We start from the raw sequence: 24,327 nt of genomic DNA on the forward strand, positions 1-24,327 counted from the left end.
TAAAACCTTACTAATATCTCTGGAAACATGTTGGAGCTAACGATTCCTTCTGAATTTGCTTTTTCTCAGTTTTGTCAGATTGTGGACAAATTTCAGTGTCATGCAAAGTTGATTCCAGTAACTACAAAATGCTGTTTTAAATGATGAATTAATTTCAATCCTCTCTATAGATTTTGTTGAAATATAGCTTTATTTATCATGCCATGACGTAAATACATTTAGGAAGAGAGAAGAAATAAATCTTTGCTATTTGAGTCTGGAAATGGTCACCAGGTCGTTTCTAAGGCCTTGGGATTCTGGAAAAGCACAGAGAGAAAATTATCTGTAAATGTGATGTGGATGTTTCTGCACCAGAGTCTGTGCTGCTTTGTCTGGGACTGGAGGTTCATGTTTATGTTTATGAATATTTATGTTGAATGAGATCCCCATAAGCATCAGCAACATGCTATAAACTACAAACGGATTAAGATTTAGGCATAAATATCTTGTATGAATGGTGTGATATCTAATGATAAGAGCTTCTTCTCAAAGATAAAATGTTTAAGGCAAACATTTCAGGGAGAATAAGAACAGTTTTGTTTAGCAACAGCATAAAATCCAACTGGTTTTTCCAAACTAACACCTTAAGCCTGACGTTAACATTCTGACAACCAGGAAACAGCAAAAGGTTAAATAAGCTCTAATAATCAGAAATGAAGAAAAGCTGGACTGTGTTGTTTTGCACATTTTTTAAAAATGTTTTTCTTTGGCTAATGACTTCATTAGTCAAAGAAAAACTCATTAGTCATTGTTTAAAGGCTCTTGAACAATGCAAAGGTATTTACAGACCCTCTGCCAAAACACGAAGCACAATCCTGAGTTTTTGCCTTTAGCAAAACTAACAAGCGAGTCTCTTCTTGACTTTAAAGAAATAACATTTAAATACCCAGAGTATTTTGTCCTCTGCAGTTGTTCTTATAATAAAAGTGCAACAGGTTGCCTCAAATGAACCAACTGTTTCTTGATTCCAAATTATTTGCAAATCGCAGATCTGTTGTCAAATTAAGTCTTTTCAAACAAATTCTTGAGAAATTTACTTACAAGTAATTAGTGATTTTTTTTTTACAACATTATATTTTAGAAGTTTTTAACAATGTGTTTTTAGCAACTGTCAGCTGACAGAGGTTTTGTGGTTTTGAATTTAATTGCTGTCTTTAAGACAGAGGCATTGTCAAGTTTTAATTACAAGAATAACGCAGCTTTAGGTTCACATCTTATTTGGTAGAACAAACTTTATGTGTCAAACTTTGTGGGTTTTTCTCTGTGCTTTTTCAGTCTGGGGTCCCATAATGTTGAGCTTCACATTCTGTCTACAGTATATCTGCGACACTGTGGTTCTGTTCCTGGAAATGTGGAATTTCTTTCTGATGCCTTGCAGATTTAACTTCCTCTTAAAAAGATAAATGTTTTTTCACATTTCTTGATAACATGAAGGCCTGGATGGCTTTGACCTTTTTTACATTTAATGAGAAAAAACTACACCATCTTGTGGTTTAATTTTATTGCTCTTTTGTATTGTTGTTAATGCCTGTGGTGTCGTTTTGTATTTACCACACAGGTCAGATTAGTGAACAGCAGAGAGCATGCAAAGCTCCATGACCGACTTGGTCAGTGATGCGTTTTGAGACTTTTCTTTGAACATATCAGATGTTTGGTTTCCGGTTGAGTTTATCATTAGAAATGAGTTTTTATGAACTATTTCAATATTCACACCAACTTTTTGTATTTGAATTTCTGTATTTGATTGAAAGTTTCCCAAATAACATTATTTATGTTTGGTTCAAGAACAGTTTATTTTCATCAAACCATTAAGTTTGTTAATTTCTTTAGTTATATTATTTAACAGGTGATGAAAATGATCACACTGTTGGCATTAACTTTAATCCCACTCCATCTCTATATGCCAATTTAATAATTATTTTTCTACTTCCTGTAAGGCCTAACCTATCAGAGGCCTTCTCTCCATATAATATATAACATATTTAAATAGATATATAAACCACATATTATACATAAATATGGGTTTATCACACACTGAATGTTCACATACAGAATGTCATATGGATGCATCAATTTAAAAATTGGGGTTGATATTAATCCCAAATGTTAATATTGCTGTTATGGTCATTAGCATACATCATATCTCATTAATATTTTCCTACCATATCAACCCCATGACAACTCAACCACTGACATGGCTACTCTGCTTCGGTCAAACATCCCACAATGCACTGCATCACCATCACATGACCAAACAAATACCACATGACCAACCTCATCAGCCCAAAGGCAGCAAGATGGAAATAAATAATAATAATTCCTGCTGGAGGCTGGCGTCTCCAGGGTCATAGATAAACATCCATTATTAATATCAAATTAGTTTCAGTTATGAGACAGATTTTGGTGTTAATGCTGATATATTGAGTAATTAATAATCCGTTTAGTTATCTGTCATACTTTTGCATTTCATCCTTCTGTTTGTCCATTCAACCATCATTCCCTTCATCTGTTTATGCATCCATCCACTCATCCATCCACTCATCCATCCATCATTCCTTCCTCTGGTTGTTCCTGATTACATCTTTAATTACTGAACTCTGCAAAAAAAAAAAAAATCCTCTTAAAATTCTGTGATTGTTTTGTTTGTCCTGTTAAGAATCCGAATCATCATCAAAAATATTTTGCTCTCTGAATCAGAAACAAGTAAGCTCTGCTGACATCAGGCCACAGTCAGCAGAACCCACTCAGCACTGTCCTGATGGAGAAAACAGGATGCGTTCAAGAACAGCTGATCCAAACAGAGAGTTCTCTACATCATCACAACGGCTGGTAACCATGGAACCAACTGGACAACAACAACTGAACACTGCCGCACAACAAACAGATAAACTACTGCTTGGATATCTGAAATCTGACATGGAAAGAGACCAGACTAGTTCTACACCTGTTGTATACCAGAATGCATCCGGCCCCCGACATTAAAATGCTGTAGAACTCCTCTGCTAACAAGACAGAGGAATACCAGAACTGAAAAATAAAGATTTATTTCCTGTCTAAAGCAACATCCAGCTGAATATTCATGCACCATTACGTCACTTAAACTTTACTTTACCAACCATCACATCAAATATTGATGATTGATTTGGTTTGATTTCTTCCTGGAGCCTAACACTTGGGTGGGTCCAAACGAGACAACGCCAACACATCATGATCTGTTGCTTTATGAGACCTTTACCCTACTTCATGTTGTCAGAAGGTTTCTATGTGAATAATATTATTAATTCTTCAGTTTAGCTGCACTAAACCTTCAGTGTTGCTAGTGAAACTGAATCAAAAACATGAGAATATAAAATAATATTGTTATACTTGCACACAATTAATAGAGGGCATCAAATTTATACAATTTTAAAGCACATTTTTACAGTTACTTGAATCATCTAAGCACAGCACTGAAATATTTCCATCATCTGATAAAACCTGACACATTCCTGCCTCACCCATCACCAACCTGGAGTTCTGGTCAGAAAACCTCAACAGGACGAATTGTTGCCTGGATAAAGACATTTTGTTCCTCTGTCAGATCATCAGTGAAGGTTTATAAACCCTCCATTCCCTGGTTGAAGGCACACTGCTGCTAGTGAATCTGGTTTCTGCTGCTGCTTTGATTCTTCATCACAACAAGGTAAAATTTGACTGAACAAACCCAAAAAAAGCTGCTTACAATTCTGTTCTTCTAATATATGTTATGATAAATTCTAGTTCTGATTCTCAGAGACATGAAAACTTGTTTCCATCATGTTTATATTGATGGATGAAATGTATGATTTGGTTCAGCAGCTTGTTGAAAATGTTGTAGAAAATCATCTAATATTTTGAGTCATATTTCAGAGTAACTGAATGTTTCTTATCTTCATACAGATGAAATTTGTTCTTTTTACTTTGTTCCTTTGTGGATTCATCCTGGAAATCAATGTGAGTGAAAATCTTCTCTTCTGTTTGCTGTTTAGAAAATCAGTTGTTAAAAATCTACATTTTGTGTTTTTATTTCTTTATTTTGACTGTATGTGAAACAGGCAGTGAAACACAGAAATGTGTCTGTATGAACAGCAGATAAACGATGATAACTTTATCTTCAATCAACTCTAAAAACTTTGAAGACAAAAAAGTTTTTAAAAGTAATTATTTTTTATATCTGTCTCTCTTGGTTAACAGGGAAAAAGTTCATCAGGAGGTTTGTGCTTTAATCTTTCTGGTGTTTTGAGTTCACAAGGTGGCGCTGCAGGTTTTAGTATGAAGACAAGCTGGGCATGAAGGCTGATGTTGAATGTTCATCATTTATTGGATCTAAAACTGTTAAACATGAATTTATCTTTAGTTCGTGGGTGTTTGGACTTTTCTGTGTCCTGATATGAATATGATCTGAATGTCTCATATGCAGCATGCCTCCCAGAGGAAAAATCCCTTGTTGCCTGTGAAGGAACAGTGGCTCGACTCCACTGTGGTAAGGTCACTGGTTTCACTGGTCGGTTCTGGAGCATTACACCATGAATACATTCAGGTTTCCAACATTTCCTCTTCGCTCTGGCAGAAGAAGGTCAGGCTATCTATGTGACCAGTGCTACATACGGACGCAATGATAAGAAGACTTGCAGCGCTCGTAGACCGGCCGACCAGCTAAAGAACACTGAATGCTTCACATACGCAGAGGAAGTTTTTGAGAGGTACAGAGCTTCAGTATTTCCTGAAGGTTTATCAAACTGGATGTGAATGAGTGAATGAGGAGGACTAAGAAAGGCAAATCGCTGACTTTGATCTGAATCCACAGATGCAACGGGAAACAGTGGTGTAAAGTCAAAGCCAGTAACTATGTGTTCGGAGATCCCTGCTATGGAACCTACAAGTACCTGGAGGTGGAATATATTTGTTACGGTGAGTTCAGGCTCTCACTTCACTAAAATCCTTCTCAAAACAGGAACAGCTTCAACAAGTTGGTGCAACACAAACAGCAACTTTATGGATGTTGTTCCTGCTCATTTGAATGTTGTGCCTTTTCTAAACAAAAAGCCATCAGTAGCAGCTTTATTCACTTTTTTGTTTAGCCTGATTAACAAATCCAGGATCTTAAATTGGTAAATAATTAAATACATAAAAAATTTGCTTTCCTTAAACTTTAAAAAATACTCTGTGCTAAATTCAGTTGTTATTTTTATTTATCTCTTTGTTTTTGTTTCCTTTGACTCTTTCTTAGTTTAAAGATAGAAATCACCATAATGTCATAAAAATTATTTCTTCAGGTTTGGACAACCCTGACCGCCCTCCTCATGAGACTGTCTTGGTCAGAGGCGTCTCCAGACTCGCTGTAATACAGACTGCTACAAGAGATCTCTACTGCCAAAAGCCATCAGCATCTACACTGTAAAATCTAATTAGTTATCAATAACTCAAAAAGCATGTAAACTGACTGCCCTTAACAAAACAAGTACATAAAAGTACATATTTTAAGTTGCACCAACTAGTGCATCCTTTGGAGAGTACACTTACAGATGAGTTAAAGCAGCTCAACCCATCAAGCACTTAAATCAAGAGCCACCTGCCTCAAATATCTATGCATAAATCAAAACAGGTTCCAATCTTCTGAGTCCAAATCCAAAAATACTTTATTGACTCCACGTGGAAATTAAATGTTGTTGTAACTTATTAATTCAAATTTTTCAGTTCTTCTTGATGCTGACGGCTGTTGACAGGAATGATCTCCTATAGCAGTCTGTATCACAGTAAATCTGAAGAAGCCTCTGACTGAACACACTCTTTTCCCAAGACAGTCTGAAGAGGTTGTCAGGGTTCATAGTTTCTTGATTTTATGAATAATCCTCTGTGCATCATCATCATGTCCAGAGGTTCCCCAGTCGTGCCCAGAATAGAAGCAGAAGTCGCCTTCTTCATCAGGATGCTGATGAAGACTCTGGTGCTGCTGCCCCAACAGATGATGGCTGACGACAACAAACTGAGAGAAGATCTGCAGCATCTTGTTGAAAACCTGGAAGGATCTTAGCGTCCTCAAGAAGCTGACAGAAAATAATCTGAATTACAATTAAACATAACAAATAAAGTAATATCACAGATTATAGCTTTGAAAATCTTTTTATTTTTCTTCCTGTTGTATCAAACTTAAAGACAGTTTTTCTCTCCAACTGCTTCTCTTTGTAAACTTCTTCAGCCAAAATAAAACAAAAAGCTGAAAGAGGAATATGTACATGTCCTTACTTTAAATAATTAAGTTTTTAAGATTAACAATGTATTCCTCTCATTTCACAGGAGCTAGGCTGGTAGCTGAACTCTGCTGGCAAACACCAAACTGTTAGCAAGCAACCCTTGTCAGTGTTTGTAGTTAGTAACAAATATATCCATGAATGACTTTTTGTTATTTCACCTTCAATGAAACGCTGGTAAATACAAACTGAATGTTCCCATAACTGAGTGGCTCTTAGATGCTCATGTGAGAACTTAGCAAGCAGGTTATGTAGAAGTCACTGGGGCCACGACCAAGTGGAACTGGGAGAACTCAGAGTACAATAATCCACATGAACATCACATCTAGAAGTGGATATTAATGAATAGTTCTACATCACCCAGTTCTACAGTCATTCACTGAGAGAACAGACTTTAAACTACTGCTGGTAGTTTATAAATCACTGAACGGATCAAATATCTGCTGCTGCAGGATCAACCTTCCAGACCTCTCAGCTTCTGTTTCTGGTTCTGCTCTGGATCAGAACCAGAACCAAACATGGAGAAGCAGCATTCAGCTTCTATGCACCACAATTCTGGAACCAACTTCCAGAAAACTTCAAAACAGCCAAAACACTGAGTACCTTTAAGTCAAGGCTAAAACCCACCTGTTTAAAGTTGCTTTTAACCATAATGAATGGAACACTGATCAACATGATATTGATGATTATTGATGATATTGATGATCGCTCTGTTTTTATGACTTTTTGTTTTTCTGTTTTATGATGTAAAAAGTTCTTTTGGTGAAATGTGCTATACAAATAAACTTGATCGATTGATTTGCAATAGACCACCAGAAGGCCCAAAACTCTGATAGTAGTTTTATGTTTTGATTCCTATAACAGAAAACCCACACACACACACACACACACATGCCCACACATGCACACACACACATATGTTTGTCTATCTTTGCAGGGACTTTCCATTGATTTCGATTAATTTCTACAACCCAACCCTGACCAAAACTCAATACACATCCTAGTCCTAAACCTAACTCTTAAACCAAAAACACAATTTCTCCTTGTGGGGGCCAAGTCCTGGTCCCCACAAGGGGATGTGTCTCCACAACGTAATATGTGTCAGGAAAATGGTCCCACAATGCATCAAATACCTGCTGCTCACACACATGGTTGCGTGTGTGTGTGTTTGTGTGTTTCATTGACAGACCAAGCATTCAGTCACCATCACATACCTTACTGTAACCCAAAATCAGCATTTTACCTCATGGGGACCAAGAGATGTCCCCACAATGTAGAGGGACTAAAGGTTCCCATGAACACATAAAAACCTGGTTCACACACACACACACACACACAAACACACACACAGGCCGGTCTGTCAGGATCTCCCAGGCCTTTCTCTCTCCACAGTTCGCTCCTGGACTGCTGCATTATTAACATAAGAAAAACTCCAGAGGACAAACAAATCTGGGTATTTAAATCTTATTTCTGAAAAGTAAAGAAAAGACTCACATGTTAGTTTTGCTTACGGCAGTAACTCAGGATTGTGCTCCTTGTGTTAATGGAGGAGTGTGTAAATGGCTTTGCATTGTTCAAGAGCCTTTCCTTCACTGAGGAGCTCAAGTAGTTGAAGAAAAACTCCAAGGAATCTTTAAAATAACGTGCAGAACGGCCAGGTCCACTTTAATTGTGACCAGAGTGAGTAAGGGGAAGGCTTGGGGTCAGAAGGAGGTCAATCCTGAAGCTACTTCTTCACATTTCTGATTATTAGAGCTTATTTAACCTTTTGCTGTTTCCTGGTTGTCAGAATGTTAACGTCAGGCTTAAGGTGTTAGTTTGGAAAAACCAGTTGGATTTTATGCTGTTGCTAAACAAAACTGTTCTTATTCTCCCTGAAATGTTTGCCTTAAACATTTTATCTTTGAGAAGAAGCTCTTATCATTAGATATCACACCATTCATACAAGATATTTATGCCTAAATCTTAATCCGTTTGTAGTTTATAGCATGTTGCTGATGCTTATGGGGATCTCATTCAACATAAATATTCATAAACATAAACATGAACCTCCAGTCCCAGACAAAGCAGCACAGACTCTGGTGCAGAAACATAGATAGATAGATAGATAGCATTTATTGTCATTGAACAGAATTCAACGAAATTTCCATTGCAGCTCCCGTGCAAAAGGTCAAATATATACAGTATAAATAAGCAAACACACAATAATAATAATAACAATATATACAACTAAATTAACTAAAGGAACTAAAGGCACTCAACCACACCAAAGAAGTAGCAGCAGGTCCAATTATGGCAAAGTACAGATAATGTGACATCCACATCACATTTACAGATAATTTTCTCTCTGTGCTTTTCCAGAATCCCAAGGCCTTAGAAACGACCTGGTGACCATTTCCAGACTCAAATAGCAAAGATTTATTTCTTCTCTCTTCCTAAATGTATTTACGTCATGGCATGATAAATGAAGCTATATTTCAACAAAATCTATAGAGAGGATTGAAATTAATTCATCATTTAAAACAGCATTTTGTAGTTACTGGAATCAACTTTGCATGACACTGAAATTTGTCCACAATCTGACAAAACTGAGAAAAAGCTAATTCAGAAGGAATCGTTAGCTCCAACATGTTTCCAGAGATATTAGTAAGGTTTTAAATATTGAACTCATCCAAGAGTAAAATAACTGGGATTTCATAGAGCAGATAAAGACATTAATGGTTTATGATTCCTGTATAAAACCAGAGAGCAGATGGAGACGGCTGACAGAATCACGATCCACATCAAGGCCAAGAATCTTTGTTAACAGAAAATCCCACCTGGCTGCTGCAGCCAGTAACTAAAACCCAACTGGGTTTTTCCATCCCAACATTTTCAGTCTGGTGTACCTGCTAGCTGGGCTGGGGGCTATAAAGAGGTGATCAGTGATTTATCAACAGGAATGAGGAGAAAAGGCTTCAGGTGTGACACACCCATCACCAACCTGAACTTCTGGTCAGAAAACCTCAACAGGCTGAATTGTTGCCTGGATAAAGACATTTTGTTCCTCTGTCAGATCATCAGTGAAGGTTTATAAACCCTCCATTCCCTGGTTGAAGGCACACTGCTGCTAGTGAGTCCTGCTGCTGCTGCTGCTTGGATTCTTCATCACAACAAGGTAAAATTTGACTTAAAACTGGAAAATTAATAGTAAGATTAAGTCTTGCAAAAAACTTTATGTTCATATTTATTTATTCAACTGTGCCATTTAGTTCAGCAGATTGTTGAAAATATTTCAGCAAATCATTGAGTTTTTCTCAGTCATATCTCAGAGTAACTGAATGTTTCCTATTTTCATACAGATGAAATTCGTCCTTTTTACTTTGTTCCTTTGTGGATTCGTCCTGGAAATCAATGTGAGTGAAAACCTTCTCTTCTCTTTGTGGTTTGAATATCTGTTGTTAAAAATATTATTTTACTGGTTTTATTTAGCAATTATAGTTTTCTTGTCATTCAGTTGTTAACCAGATTTTAATTTGATGCTTACATCTCTAAGGAGCTTGAAGTAAAAATCCTGCCGTTTCTATTTGTGATTCATTTTGTTGTTGTTTTTTTTTAACAGGCTGGACGTCTTTTTCGAAAACCGAAAAGTTAGTTTTGCAAGTTTTAGTATGAAGATAAGATTATTTAATCTAAAATTATGAAACATAAATTTTGCATTAGGTCATGGATAGCTGAACTTTTCAGTGTATTGATATTAATATGATCTAAATCTTTCATATAACAGGACCAGGGTCGTATGCAGGAATAAGAACTGTTGTGGCATGTGAGGGATCAGAGGCTCACTTATCGTGTGGTAAGGTCACTGGTTTTACTGGTTGTTCTGGAGCATTACACCATGAATACTTTCAGATTTCCAAGATTTCGTCTTCTGTCTTCCAACAGGGCATGAGGATATATTTGTGATCAGTGCTATATATGGACGCAGCAATCGGTTGACGTGCTCCGTTGGGATACCTGCAGAGCAGACGAAGAACACTGATTGTGCTACGAAGGCAGTATCCGTGTTTCAGAAGTACAGAGCTTCAATCTTTCCTAAAGGGTTTTCTAACTGGATATTAATTAACAAATCCAAGAAATCCCAAATTACATTTTCTAGGAAGCTGACTTTGATGTGAATCCACAGATGCGAGGGGGAAACGATGTGCACTGTTTATGCCAGTAGCTCTGTGTTCGGAGATCCCTGTGTTGGGACCTACAAGTACCTGGATGTGATATATCTATGTTAAAGTGAGTTTATGGTCTAACTTCACTAAAATATTTCTAAAATTCAAGAACAACATTGAAAAGCATTAATGTCACATTTGTTTTATTCAGCTGATTTAAATTTCCTTTTTTTTATCTTGAAGAAACTCCATTAGTAGCAGCTTAATTTACCACGTTTTTAACCTGATTAACAAACCCAGCTTTTCAATTAGGAAATTAATTAGGTGAAATAATCTTTTTAGGATTCTCAATTCATCCATATTTCCAAGGTTTCATTTTTTATTTTTCATTTTCATTCATATTTTGTTTTTATATGTATTTATTTTATTTATTAATTTGTTTATTCCTGTTTTTTGATTCCTCGAATTTCTTTCTTTCTTTTTTAAATAAAAAACCTACGCATCCCATAATAAAATATCAAGACTCGGAGTTTGGTTGCCATGGCGATCCTGTGGAGCAGGTTTTGTCCAAACTCTGTAGTCTGGTTAAAAATTTTCCCTCATCCGCTTTAATGTTCCAGTCCAGCTCAGTAACACAGTCAGTAGCACTAATGCCTTGCAGCAACAAGGTCCTGGGTTTGAATCCTAGCCTGGGTCTTTCTGCATTTACTTAGAAAGAATATATTTAATTTTTACACCAAAGACAGAAAACCAGCCTTGACTCTCCAGAGGCCTTGTTGCAGCTTTAGAACTGGTGATATTTCACTTTCTGATGTCTAAACTGCATTCTGCTGAAACGATATTGTTAATATTTCCATGTTTTCAGTTCCATTTGCAACTGAATGAAGCGACGATCAGATCTGCTGTGCTGAGGATGAAATGCATCATAATCAGTAACATCTACAGACGTTGTGATCCACTGATGTGCAGCTTCATCTGTCTTCAGTTTCTTTTTATGTTTACTTAGCATTTTATTTGTTTTTCTTCTCCAATCTTCATCTTTTTTTGCTTCTATTTCAACTTTCCTCAATAAACCTGACTTGCATTTACATTTTGCTCAGTTTGTTTTGCTTTGTTCGCTACAAACAGCCTGATGGGGACGAAAACTTTGACAAACTCCTTCCAAACTATGAAGGTAGTTTAAAAACTGTTTCCAGCCTGAACAGGAAGGAACATGTGGAGGAAGTTGGTTGAATGTCTGTGAGAACGCTGCCTGCTGTCATCTGGATCAGATCAAGATGGCCGCCAACCAGAAGTGACACATTTAGGATGTTTTTTTGTTTACACACAAAAACTAGCATTTTTATTTTTGCCAAACGTTGCATATACTTTCACGCCATTAGTTTTACCTCCCATATTTAATGTGGTCATTGTTGGCTGAGGTTTGTGGGGCTTATTTACAAAAATGGAAAAATGCTTCATCCGACCTCCAAACTTTAAAAAGTTCCTAAAACATCACACTCTCATTCAAATGAGCTCAGATTTTTAGAATGCTTCTTTGAATTGTTCTCAACATTTCATACACTCTATGTTTGGCCATATCTCCATATGCCTCACTCTGGGTTTTTTCACAAGTTTGTACTTAACACAAATATCTGTATCTTTCTCAATCCTTTGACTATCCTAACTAAATTGCTCCCAATAGTGGGACATGTCAGCCTTAGTTATTCTGCAAAGTTTGGCAACAGTCAAATTCACATTTATCTTGGGCAGCAGCATGTCTGAACATGAACATATTTTAGCCTCATCTAACTTTATCTAAGGGGAATTCCAAGTTTAAATGAACCTTATAAGCTATAATATTTATTTGACCATAGTAGGATTTGTATTTGGTTTATATTTCTGTTTTGTCTCATTTCAATTTCACTCCTTTCTGCATTAAATCCTCTTCACATTCAACAGATCCTTGTAGGAAGTAATGCAAGACAGTTTAACTGACTGAGATCATCAATAAAGCACTGATGTACATTTCAGCAGTACATTGCACCCAGTATACTGTTGCACATTGGCACTGTCCTGATGGAGAAAACAGGACAGAAAACAAGAACAGCTGATCCAAACGGAGAGTTCTCTACATCATCACAACAGCTGATAACCATGGAACCAACTGGACAACAACAGCTGCACACTGCTGCACAGCAGATAACCAACCAGCTGGATATCTGACATGTGAAGAGACCAAACTAGCTCTACACCTGTCGTTTCCCAGAATGCATCTGGCCCCTACCGGTAATCTGCTTTTACAGTATGGCTGCACTTTACCCTGAGTGTTGCTAGTGAAACTGAATCAAAAACATGGATACTAAAAATAAATTCATACTGTTAAATTTATACAATTTTAAAGCACATTTTTACAGTTACTTGAATCATCTAAGCACAGCACTGAAATATTTCCATAATCTGATAAAACCTGACACATTCCTGCCTCACCCATCACCAACCTGGAGTTCTGGTCAGAAAACCTCAACAGGACGAATTGTTGCCTGGATAAAGACATTTTGTTCCTCTGTCAGATCATCAGTGAAGGTTTATAAACCCTCCATTCCCTGGTTGAAGGCACACTGCTGCTAGTGAATCTGGTTTCTGCTGCTGCTTTGATTCTTCATCACAACAAGGTAAAATTTGACTGAACAAACCCAAAAAAAGCTGCTTACAATTCTGTTCTTCTAATATATGTTATGATAAATTCTAGTTCTGATTCTCAGAGACATGAAAACTTGTTTCCATCATGTTTATATTGATGGATGAAATGTATGATTTGGTTCAGCAGCTTGTTGAAAATGTTGTAGAAAATCATCTAATATTTTGAGTCATATTTCAGAGTAACTGAATGTTTCTTATCTTCATACAGATGAAATTTGTTCTTTTTACTTTGTTCCTTTGTGGATTCATCCTGGAAATCAATGTGAGTGAAAATCTTCTCTTCTGTTTGCTGTTTAGAAAATCATTTGTTAAAAATCTACATTTTGTGTTTTTATTTCTTTATTTTGACTGTATGTGAAACAGGCAGTGAAACACAGAAATGTGTCTGTATGAACAGCAGATAAACGATGATAACTTTATCTTCAATCAACTCTAAAAACTTTGAAGACAAAAAAGTTTTTAAAAGTAATTATTTTTTATATCTGTCTCTCTTGGTTAACAGGGAAAAAGTTCATCAGGAGGTTTGTGCTTTAATCTTTCTGGTGTTTTGAGTTCACAAGGTGGCGCTGCAGGTTTTAGTATGAAGACAAGCTGGGCATGAAGGCTGATGTTGAATGTTCATCATTTATTGGATCTAAAACTGTTAAACATGAATTTATCTTTAGTTCGTGGGTGTTTGGACTTTTCTGTGTCCTGATATGAATATGATCTGAATGTCTCATATGCAGCATGGCTCCCAGAGGAAAAATCCCTTGTTGCCTGTGAAGGAACAGTGGCTCGACTCCACTGTGGTAAGGTCACTGGTTTCACTGGTCGGTTCTGGAGCATTACACCATGAATACATTCAGGTTTCCAACATTTCCTCTTCGCTCTGGCAGAAGAAGGTCAGGCTATCTATGTGACCAGTGCTACATACGGACGCAGCAATCGGTTGACGTGCTACGTTGGGATACCTGCAGAGCAGACGAAGAACACTGATTGTGCTACGAGGGCAGAATCCGTGTTTCAGAAGTACAGAGCTTCAATCTTTCCTAAAGGGTTTTCTAACTGGATATTAATTAATAAATCCAAGAAACGGCAAATCACAATTTCTAGGAAACTGACCTTGATGTGAATCCACAGATGCGAGGGGAGATCAGCGTGCAATGTTTTTGCCAGTAGCTCTGTGTTCGGAGATCCGTGTTTTGGGACCTACAAGTACCTGGATGTGATATATCTATGTGAAAGTGAGTTTATGGTCTAACTTCACTAAAATATTTCTAAAATTCAAGAACATTGAAAAGCATTAATGTCACATTTGTTTTATTCAGCTGATTTAAATTTCCTTTTTTTTATCTTGAAGAAACTCCATTAGTAGCAGCTTAATTTACCACGTTTTTAACCTGATTAACAAACCCAGCTTTTCAATTAGGAAATTAATTAGGTGAAATAATCTTTTTAGGATTCTCAATTCATCCATATTTCCAAGGTTTCATTTTTTATTTTTCATTTTCATTAATTTTTTGTTTTTTATATGTATTTATTTTATTTATTAATTTGTTTATTCCTGTTTTTTGATTCCTCGAATTTCTTTCTTTCTTTTTTAAATAAAAAACCTACGCATCCCATAATAAAATATCAAGACTCGGAGTTTGGTTGCCATGGCGATCCTGTGGAGCAGGTTTTGTCCAAACTCTGTAGTCTGGTTAAAAATTTTCCCTCATCCGCTTTAATGTTCCAGTCCAGCTCAGTAACACAGTCAGTAGCACTAATGCCTTGCAGCAACAAGGTCCTGGGTTTGAATCCTAGCCTGGGTCTTTCTGCATTTACTTAGAAAGAATATATTTAATTTTTACACCAAAGACAGAAAACCAGCCTTGACTCTCCAGAGGCCTTGTTGCAGCTTTAGAACTGGTGATATTTCACTTTCTGATGTCTAAAATGCATTCTGCTGAAACGATATTGTTAATATTTCCATGTTTTCAGTTCCATTTGCAACTGAATGAAGCGACGATCAGATCTGCTGTGCTGAGGATGAAATGCATCATAATCAGTAACATCTACAGACGTTGTGATCCACTGATGTGCAGCTTCATCTGTCTTCAGTTTCTTTTTATGTTTACTTAGCATTTTATTTGTTTTTCTTCTCCAATCTTCATCTCTTTTTGCTTCTATTTCAACTTTCCTCAATAAACCTGACTTGCATTTACATTTTGCTCAGTTTGTTTTGCTTTGTTCGCTACAAACAGCCTGATGGGGACGAAAACTTTGACAAACTCCTTCCAAACTATGAAGGTAGTTTAAAAACTGTTTCCAGCCTGAACAGGAAGGAACATGTGGAGGAAGTTGGTTGAATGTCTGTGAGAACGCTGCCTGCTGTCATCTGGATCAGATCAAGATGGCCGCCAACCAGAAGTGACACATTTAGGATGTTTTTTTGTTTACACACAAAAACTAGCATTTTTATTTTTGCCAAACGTTGCATATACTTTCACGCCATTAGTTTTACCTCCCATATTTAATGTGGTCATTGTTGGCTGAGGTTTGTGGGGCTTATTTACAAAAATGGAAAAATGCTTCATCCGACCTCCAAACTTTAAAAAGTTCCTAAAACATCACACTCTCATTCAAATGAGCTCAGATTTTTAGAATGCTTCTTTGGATTGTTCTCAACATTTCATACACTCTATGTTTGGCCATATCTCCATATGCCTCACTCTGGGTTTTTTCACAAGTTTGTACTTAACACAAATATCTGTATCTTTCTCAATCCTTTGACTATCCTAACTAAATTGCTCCCAATAGTGGGACATGTTAGCCTTAGTTATTCTGCAAAGTTTGGCAACAGTCAAATTCACATTTATCTTGGGCAGCAGCATGTCTGAACATGAACATATTTTAGCCTCATCTAACTTTATCTAAGGGGAATTCCAAGTTTAAATGAACCTTATAAGCTATAATATTTATTTGACCATAGTAGGATTTGTATTTGGTTTATATTTCTGTTTTGTCTCATTTCAATTTCACTCCTTTCTGCATTAAATCCTCTTCACATTCAACAGATTCTTGTAGGAAGTAATGCAAGACAGTTTAACTGACTGAGATCATCAATAAAGCACTGATGTACATTTCAGCAGTACATTGCACCCAGTATACTGTTGCACATTGGCACTGTCCTGATGGAGAAAACAGGACAGAAAACAAGAACAGCTGATCCAAACGGAGAGTTCTCTACATCATCACAACAGCTGATAACCATGGAACCAACTGGACAACAACAGCTGCACACTGCTGCACAGCAGATAACCAACCAGCTGGATATCTGACATGTGAAGAGACCAAACTAGCTCTACACCTGTCGTTTCCCAGAATGCATCTGGCCCCTACCAGTAATCTGCTTTTACAGTATGGCTGCACTTTACCCTGAGTGTTGCTAGTGAAACTGAATCAAAAACATGGATACTAAAAATAAATTCATACTGTTACATTTATACAATTTTAAAGCACATTTTTACAGTTACTTGAATCATCTAAGCACAGCACTGAAATATTTCCATCATCTGATAAAACCTGACACATTCCTGCCTCACCCATCACCAACCTGGAGTTCTGGTCAGAAAACCTCAACAGGACGAATTGTTGCCTGGATAAAGACATTTTGTTCCTCTGTCAGATCATCAGTGAAGGTTTATAAACCCTCCATTCCCTGGTTGAAGGCACACTGCTGCTAGTGAATCTGGTTTCTGCTGCTGCTCTGATTCTTCATCACAACAAGGTAAAATTTGACTGAACAAACCCAAAAAAAGCTGCTTACAATTCTGTTCTTCTAATATATGTTATGATAAATTCTAGTTCTGATTCTCAGAGACATGAAAACTTGTTTCCATCATGTTTATATTGATGGATGAAATGTATGATTTGGTTCAGCAGCTTGTTGAAAATGTTGTAGAAAATCATCTAATATTTTGAGTCATATTTCAGAGTAACTGAATGTTTCTTATCTTCATACAGATGAAATTTGTTCTTTTTACTTTGTTCCTTTGTGGATTCATCCTGGAAATCAATGTGAGTGAAAATCTTCTCTTCTGTTTGCTGTTTAGAAAATCAGTTGTTAAAAATCTACATTTTGTGTTTTTATTTCTTTATTTTGACTGTATGTGAAACAGGCAGTGAAACACAGAAATGTGTCTGTATGAACAGCAGATAAACGATGATAACTTTATCTTCAATCAACTCTAAAAACTTTGAAGACAAAAAAGTTTTTAAAAGTAATTATTTTTTATATCTGTCTCTCTTGGTTAACAGGGAAAAAGTTCATCAGGAGGTTTGTGCTGTAATCTTTCTGGTGTTTTGAGTTCACAAGGTGGCGCTGCAGGTTTTAGTATGAAGACAAGCTGGGCATGAAGGCTGATGTTGAATGTTCATCATTTATTGGATCTAAAACTGTTAAACATGAATTTATCTTTAGTTCGTGGGTGTTTGGACTTTTCTGTGTCCTGATATGAATATGATCTGAATGTCTCATATGCAGCATGGCTCCCAGAGGAAAAATCCCTTGTTGCCTGTGAAGGAACAGTGGCTCGACTCCACTGTGGTAAGGTCACTGGTTTCACTGGTCGGTTCTGGAGCATTACACCATGAATACATTCAGGTTTCCAACATTTCCTCTTCGCTCTGGCAGAAGAAGGTCAGGCTATCTATGTGACCAGTGCTACATACGGACGCACTGATAAGAAGACTTGCAGCGCTCGTAGACCGGCCGACCAGCTAAAGAACACTCAATCCTTCACATACGCAGAGGAAGTTGGTTAGAGGTACAGAGCTTCAGTATTTCCTGAAGGTTTATCAAACTGGATGTGAATGAGTGAATGAGGAGGACTAAGAAAGGCAAATCGCTGACTTTGATCTGAATCCACAGATGCAACGGGAAACAGTGGTGTAAAGTCAAAGCCAGTAACTATGTGTTCGGAGATCCCTGCTATGGAACCTACAAGTACCTGGAGGTGGAATATATTTGTTACGGTGAGTTCAGGCTCTCACTTCACTAAAATCCTTCTCAAAACAGGAACAGCTTCAACAAGTTGGTGCAACACAAACAGCAACTTTATGGATGTTGTTCCTGCTCATTTGAATGTTGTGCCTTTTCTAAACAAAAAGCCATCAGTAGCAGCTTTATTCACTTTTTTGTTTAGCCTGATTAACAAACCCAGGATCTTAAATTGGTAAATAATTAAATACATACAAATTTTGTTTTCCTTAAACTTTAAAAAATACTCTGTGCTAAATTCAGTTGTTATTTTTATTTATCTCTCTAATACAGACTGCTACAAGAGATCTCTACTGCCAAAAGCCATCAGCATCTACACTGTAAAATCTAATTAGTTATCAATAACTCAAAAAGCATGTAAACTGACTGCCCTTAACAAAACAAGTACATAAAAGTACATATTTTAAGTTGCACCAACTAGTGCATCCTTTGGAGAGTACACTTACAGATGAGTTAAAGCAGCTCAACCCATCAAGCACTTAAATCAAGAGCCACCTGCCTCAAATATCTATGCATAAATCAAAACAGGTTCCAATCTTCTGAGTCCAAATCCAAAAATACTTTATTGACTCCACGTGGAAATTAAATGTTGTTGTAACTTATTAATTCAAATTTTTCAGTTCTTCTTGATGCTGACGGCTGTTGACAGGAATGATCTCCTATAGCAGTCTGTATCACAGTAAATCTGAAGAAGCCTCTGACTGAACACACTCTTTTCCCAAGACAGTCTGAAGAGGTTGTCAGGGTTCATAGTTTCTTGATTTTATGAATAATCCTCTGTGCATCATCATCATGTCCAGAGGTTCCCCAGTCGTGCCCAGAATAGAAGCAGAAGTCGCCTTCTTCATCAGGATGCTGATGAAGACTCTGGTGCTGCTGCCCCAACAGATGATGGCTGACGACAACAAACTGAGAGAAGATCTGCAGCATCTTGTTGAAAACCTGGAAGGATCTTAGCGTCCTCAAGAAGCTGACAGAAAATAATCTGAATTACAATTAAACATAACAAATAAAGTAATATCACAGATTATAGCTTTGAAAATCTTTTTATTTTTCTTCCTGTTGTATCAAACTTAAAGACAGTTTTTCTCTCCAACTGCTTCTCTTTGTAAACTTCTTCAGCCAAAATAAAACAAAAAGCTGAAAGAGGAATATGTACATGTCCTTACTTTAAATAATTAAGTTTTTAAGATTAACAATGTATTCCTCTCATTTCACAGGAGCTAGGCTGGTAGCTGAACTCTGCTGGCAAACACCAAACTGTTAGCAAGCAACCCTTGTCAGTGTTTGTAGTTAGTAACAAATATATCCATGAATGACTTTTTGTTATTTCACCTTCAATGAAACGCTGGTAAATACAAACTGAATGTTCCCATAACTGAGTGGCTCTTAGATGCTCATGTGAGAACTTAGCAAGCAGGTTATGTAGAAGTCACTGGGGCCACGACCAAGTGGAACTGGGAGAACTCAGAGTACAATAATCCACATGAACATCACATCTAGAAGTGGATATTAATGAATAGTTCTACATCACCCAGTTCTACAGTCATTCACTGAGAGAACAGACTTTAAACTACTGCTGGTAGTTTATAAATCACTGAACGGATCAAATATCTGCTGCTGCAGGATCAACCTTCCAGACCTCTCAGCTTCTGTTTCTGGTTCTGCTCTGGATCAGAACCAGAACCAAACATGGAGAAGCAGCATTCAGCTTCTATGCACCACAATTCTGGAACCAACTTCCAGAAAACTTCAAAACAGCCAAAACACTGAGTACCTTTAAGTCAAGGCTAAAACCCACCTGTTTAAAGTTGCTTTTAACCATAATGAATGGAACACTGATCAACATGATATTGATGATTATTGATGATATTGATGATCGCTCTGTTTTTATGACTTTTTGTTTTTCTGTTTTATGATGTAAAAAATTTTTTTGGTGAAATGTGCTATACAAATAAACTTGATCGATTGATTTGCAATAGACCACCAGAAGGCCCAAAACTCTGATAGTAGTTTTATGTTTTGATTCCTATATAACAGAAAACCCACACATGCACACGCCCACACGCCCACCGCACCAATACATGCGCACACACACACACACACATGCCCACACATGCACACACACACACACACACACACAAACACACACACACACACAACCATGTGTGTGAGCAGCAGGTATTTGATGCATTGTGGGACCATTTTCCTGACACATATTACATTGTGGAGACACATCCCCTTGTGGGGACCAGGACTTGGCCCCCACAAGGGGAAATTGTGTTTTTGGGTTAAGAGTTAGGTTTAGGACTAGGATGTGTATTGAGTTTTGGTTAGGGTTGGGTTGTAGAAATTAATCAAAGTCAATGGAAAGTCCCTGCAAAGATAGAGAGAAAAACATACGTGTGTGTGTGTGTGTGTGTGTGTGGTTGTGTGTGTGTGTGTTTGTGTGTTTCATTGACAGACCAAGCATTCAGTCACCATCACATACCTTACTGTAACCCAAAATCAGCATTTTACCTCATGGGGACCAAGAGATGTCCCCACAATGTAGAGGGACTAAAGGTTCCCATGAACACATAAAAACCTGGTTCACACACACACACACACACACAAACACACACACAGGCCGGTCTGTCAGGATCTCCCAGGCCTTTCTCTCTCCACAGTTCGCTCCTGGACTGCTGCATTATTAACATAAGAAAAACTCCAGAGGACAAACAAATCTGGGTATTTAAATCTTATTTCTGAAAAGTAAAGAAAAGACTCACATGTTAGTTTTGCTTACGGCAGTAACTCAGGATTGTGCTCCTTGTGTTAATGGAGGAGTGTGTAAATGGCTTTGCATTGTTCAAGAGCCTTTCCTTCACTGAGGAGCTCAAGTAGTTGAAGAAAAACTCCAAGGAATCTTTAAAATAACGTGCAGAACGGCCAGGTCCACTTTAATTGTGACCAGAGTGAGTAAGGGGAAGGCTTGGGGTCAGAAGGAGGTCAATCCTGAAGCTACTTCTTCACATTTCTGATTATTAGAGCTTATTTAACCTTTTGCTGTTTCCTGGTTGTCAGAATGTTAACGTCAGGCTTAAGGTGTTAGTTTGGAAAAACCAGTTGGATTTTATGCTGTTGCTAAACAAAACTGTTCTTATTCTCCCTGAAATGTTTGCCTTAAACATTTTATCTTTGAGAAGAAGCTCTTATCATTAGATATCACACCATTCATACAAGATATTTATGCCTAAATCTTAATCCGTTTGTAGTTTATAGCATGTTGCTGATGCTTATGGGGATCTCATTCAACATAAATATTCATAAACATAAACATGAACTTCCAGTCCCAGACAAAGCAGCACAGACTCTGGTGCAGAAACATCCACATCACATTTACAGATAATTTTCTCTCTGTGCTTTTCCAGAATCCCAAGGCCTTAGAAACGACTTGGTGACCATTTCCAGACTCAAATAGCAAAGATTTATTTCTTCTCTCTTCCTAAATGTATTTACGTCATGGCATGATAAATGAAGCTATATTTCAACAAAATCTATAGAGAGGATTGAAATTAATTCATCATTTAAAACAGCATTTTGTAGTTACTGGAATCAACTTTGCATGACACTGAAATTTGTCCACAATCTGACAAAACTGAGAAAAAGCAAATTCAGAAGGAATCGTTAGCTCCAACATGTTTCCAGAGATATTAGTAAGGTTTTAAATATTGAACTCATCCAAGAGTAAAATAACTGGGATTTCATAGAGCAGATAAAGACATTAATGGTTTATGATTCCTGTATAAAACCAGAGAGCAGATGGAGACGGCTGACAGAATCACGATCCACATCAAGGCCAAGAATCTTTGTTAACAGAAAATCCCACCTGGCTGCTGCAGCCAGTAACTAAAACCCAACTGGGTTTTTCCATCCCAACATTTTCAGTCTGGTGTACCTGCTAGCTGGGCTGGGGGCTATAAAGAGGTGATCAGTGATTTATCAACAGGAATGAGGAGAAAAGGCTTCAGGTGTGACACACCCATCACCAACCTGAACTTCTGGTCAGAAAACCTCAACAGGCTGAATTGTTGCCTGGATAAAGACATTTTGTTCCTCTGTCAGATCATCAGTGAAGGTTTATAAACCCTCCATTCCCTGGTTGAAGGCACACTGCTGCTAGTGAGTCCTGCTGCTGCTGCTGCTTGGATTCTTCATCACAACAAGGTAAAATTTGACTTAAAACTGGAAAATTAATAGTAAGATTAAGTCTTGCAAAAAACTTTATGTTCATATTTATTTATTCAACTGTGCCATTTAGTTCAGCAGATTGTTGAAAATATTTCAGCAAATCATTGAGTTTTTCTCAGTCATATCTCAGAGTAACTGAATGTTTCCTATTTTCATACAGATGAAATTCGTCCTTTTTACTTTGTTCCTTTGTGGATTCGTCCTGGAAATCAATGTGAGTGAAAACCTTCTCTTCTCTTTGTGGTTTGAATATCTGTTGTTAAAAACATTATTTTACTGGTTTTATTTAGCAATTATAGTTTTCTTGTCATTCAGTTGTTAACCAGATTTTAATTTGATGCTTACATCTCTAAGGAGCTTGAAGTAAAAATCCTGCCGTTTCTATTTGTGATTCATTTTGTTGTTGTTTTTTTTAACAGGCTGGACGTCTTTTTCGAAAACCGAAAAGTTAGTTTTGCAAGTTTTAGTATGAACACAAGATTATTTAATGTAAAATTATGAAACATAAATTTTGCTTTAGACCATGGATAAACATTTCAGTGTATTGATATTAAAATGATTTGAATCTCTCATATAACAGTTCTTCGTGTGGCATGTGAGGAATCAGTGGCTGAAATATTCTGTGGTAAGGTCACTGGTTTTACTGGTTGTTCTGGAGCATTACACCATGAACACATTCAGATTTCCAACATTTTATCTTCTGTCTTCCAACAGTAAATGGGTCTATATCTGTGATCAGTGCAACATATGGGCGCAGCGACCAGACAACGTGCTCCGATGGGATACCTGATGAACAGACAGACAAAACTGATTGTGCTACGAGGGCAGATTTAGTGTTTCAGATGTACAGAGCTTCAGTCTTTCCTGAAGGGTTTTCCAACTGGATATGAAATAATAAATCCAAGAAATGCCAAATCACAAATTCTAGGAAACTGACTTTGATGTGAATCCACAGATGCGAGGAGAAATCAGCGTGCGCTGTCTTAGTCAGCAGCTCTGTGTTCGGAGATCCCTGTGTTTCGACCTACAAGTACCTGGAGGTGCTATATCGTTGTGAAAGTGAGTTTATGGTCTAACTTCATTAAAATCTTTATAAAATTCAAGAACAACATTGAAAAGCATTAATTAACCCCTTTTTTTTTTATTCAGCTGATTTAAATTTCCTTCCTTTTTCTTAAAAATACACCATCAGTAGCAGCTTTACCATGTTTTTAACCTGATTAACAAATCCAGCTTTTCAATTAGGAAATTAATTAACTGAAATTTTTTTTAAAGATTCTAAATTCATCCATAGTCAGTCATATTTTGTACATTGTTTCTTTTTTTTAAATAAAAAAAGTTAGCATCCCATAATAAAATATCAAGACTCGGAGTTTGGTTGCCATGGCGATCCTGTGGAGCAGGTTTTGTCCAAACTCTGTAGTCTGGTTAAAACTTTTCCCTCATCCGCTTTAATGTTCCAGTCCAGCTCAGTAACACAGTCAGTAGCACTAATGCCTTGCAGCAACAAGGTCCTGGGTTTGAATCCTAGCCTGGGTCTTTCTGCATTTACTTAGAAAGAATATATTTAATTTTTACACCAAAGACAGAAAACCAGCCTTGACTCTCCAGAGGCCTTGTTGCAGCTTTAGAACTGGTGATATTTCACTTTCTGATGTCTAAAATGCATTCTGCTGAAACGATATTGTTAATATTTCCATGTTTTCAGTTCCATTTGCAACTGAATGAAGCGACGATCAGATCTGCTGTGCTGAGGATGAAATGCATCATAATCAGTAACATCTACAGACGTTGTGATCCACTGATGTGCAGCTTCATCTGTCTTCAGTTTCTTTTTATGTTTACTTAGCATTTTATTTGTTTTTCTTCTCCAATCTTCATCTTTTTTTGCTTCTATTTCAACTTTCCTCAATAAACCTGACTTGCGTTTACA

General features: G+C 37.1%; 2 protein-coding genes and 1 long non-coding RNA gene across 3 annotated transcripts; all 3 read left to right on the forward strand.

Annotated features, from left to right (window-relative positions):
- Positions 1-3,753: 3,753 nt before the first annotated feature.
- On the forward strand, positions 3,754-6,286 carry LOC114141038 (uncharacterized). The gene is made up of 5 exons (XR_003594748.1): positions 3,754-4,011; positions 4,252-4,540; positions 4,628-4,760; positions 4,865-4,968; positions 5,935-6,286. It is a non-coding gene; the product is annotated as an uncharacterized LOC114141038 (long non-coding RNA).
- Positions 6,287-9,023: 2,737 nt separating this feature from the next.
- Positions 9,024-19,313, forward strand: LOC114141191 (rhamnose-binding lectin-like). Its single transcript, XM_028011673.1, is given in 19 exon segments — positions 9,024-9,465; positions 9,650-9,703; positions 9,910-9,937; positions 10,075-10,143; positions 10,233-10,362; positions 10,474-10,573; positions 13,033-13,107; positions 13,344-13,397; positions 13,638-13,656; positions 13,864-13,926; positions 14,014-14,146; positions 14,258-14,361; positions 14,856-14,872; positions 17,126-17,179; positions 17,420-17,438; positions 17,646-17,708; positions 17,796-17,928; positions 18,033-18,136; positions 18,962-19,313. Coding segments are annotated over 18 exon segments (1,245 nt in total). The 5' UTR covers positions 9,024-9,465; the 3' UTR covers positions 18,988-19,313.
- A 2,444-nt stretch (positions 19,314-21,757) lies between these two features.
- Positions 21,758-24,327, forward strand: LOC114141037 (L-rhamnose-binding lectin SML-like). The gene is made up of 7 exons (XM_028011441.1): positions 21,758-22,370; positions 22,555-22,608; positions 22,814-22,841; positions 22,975-23,019; positions 23,109-23,238; positions 23,350-23,453; positions 24,103-24,327. The coding sequence occupies exons 2-7, from the start codon at positions 22,555-22,557 to the stop codon at positions 24,120-24,122; spliced, it is 381 nt and encodes a 126-aa protein (XP_027867242.1). The 5' UTR covers positions 21,758-22,370; the 3' UTR covers positions 24,123-24,327.

The sequence above is a fragment of the Xiphophorus couchianus genome, chromosome 24, assembly GCF_001444195.1.
Source record: "Xiphophorus couchianus chromosome 24, X_couchianus-1.0, whole genome shotgun sequence".
Taxonomy (NCBI): domain Eukaryota; kingdom Metazoa; phylum Chordata; class Actinopteri; order Cyprinodontiformes; family Poeciliidae; genus Xiphophorus; species Xiphophorus couchianus.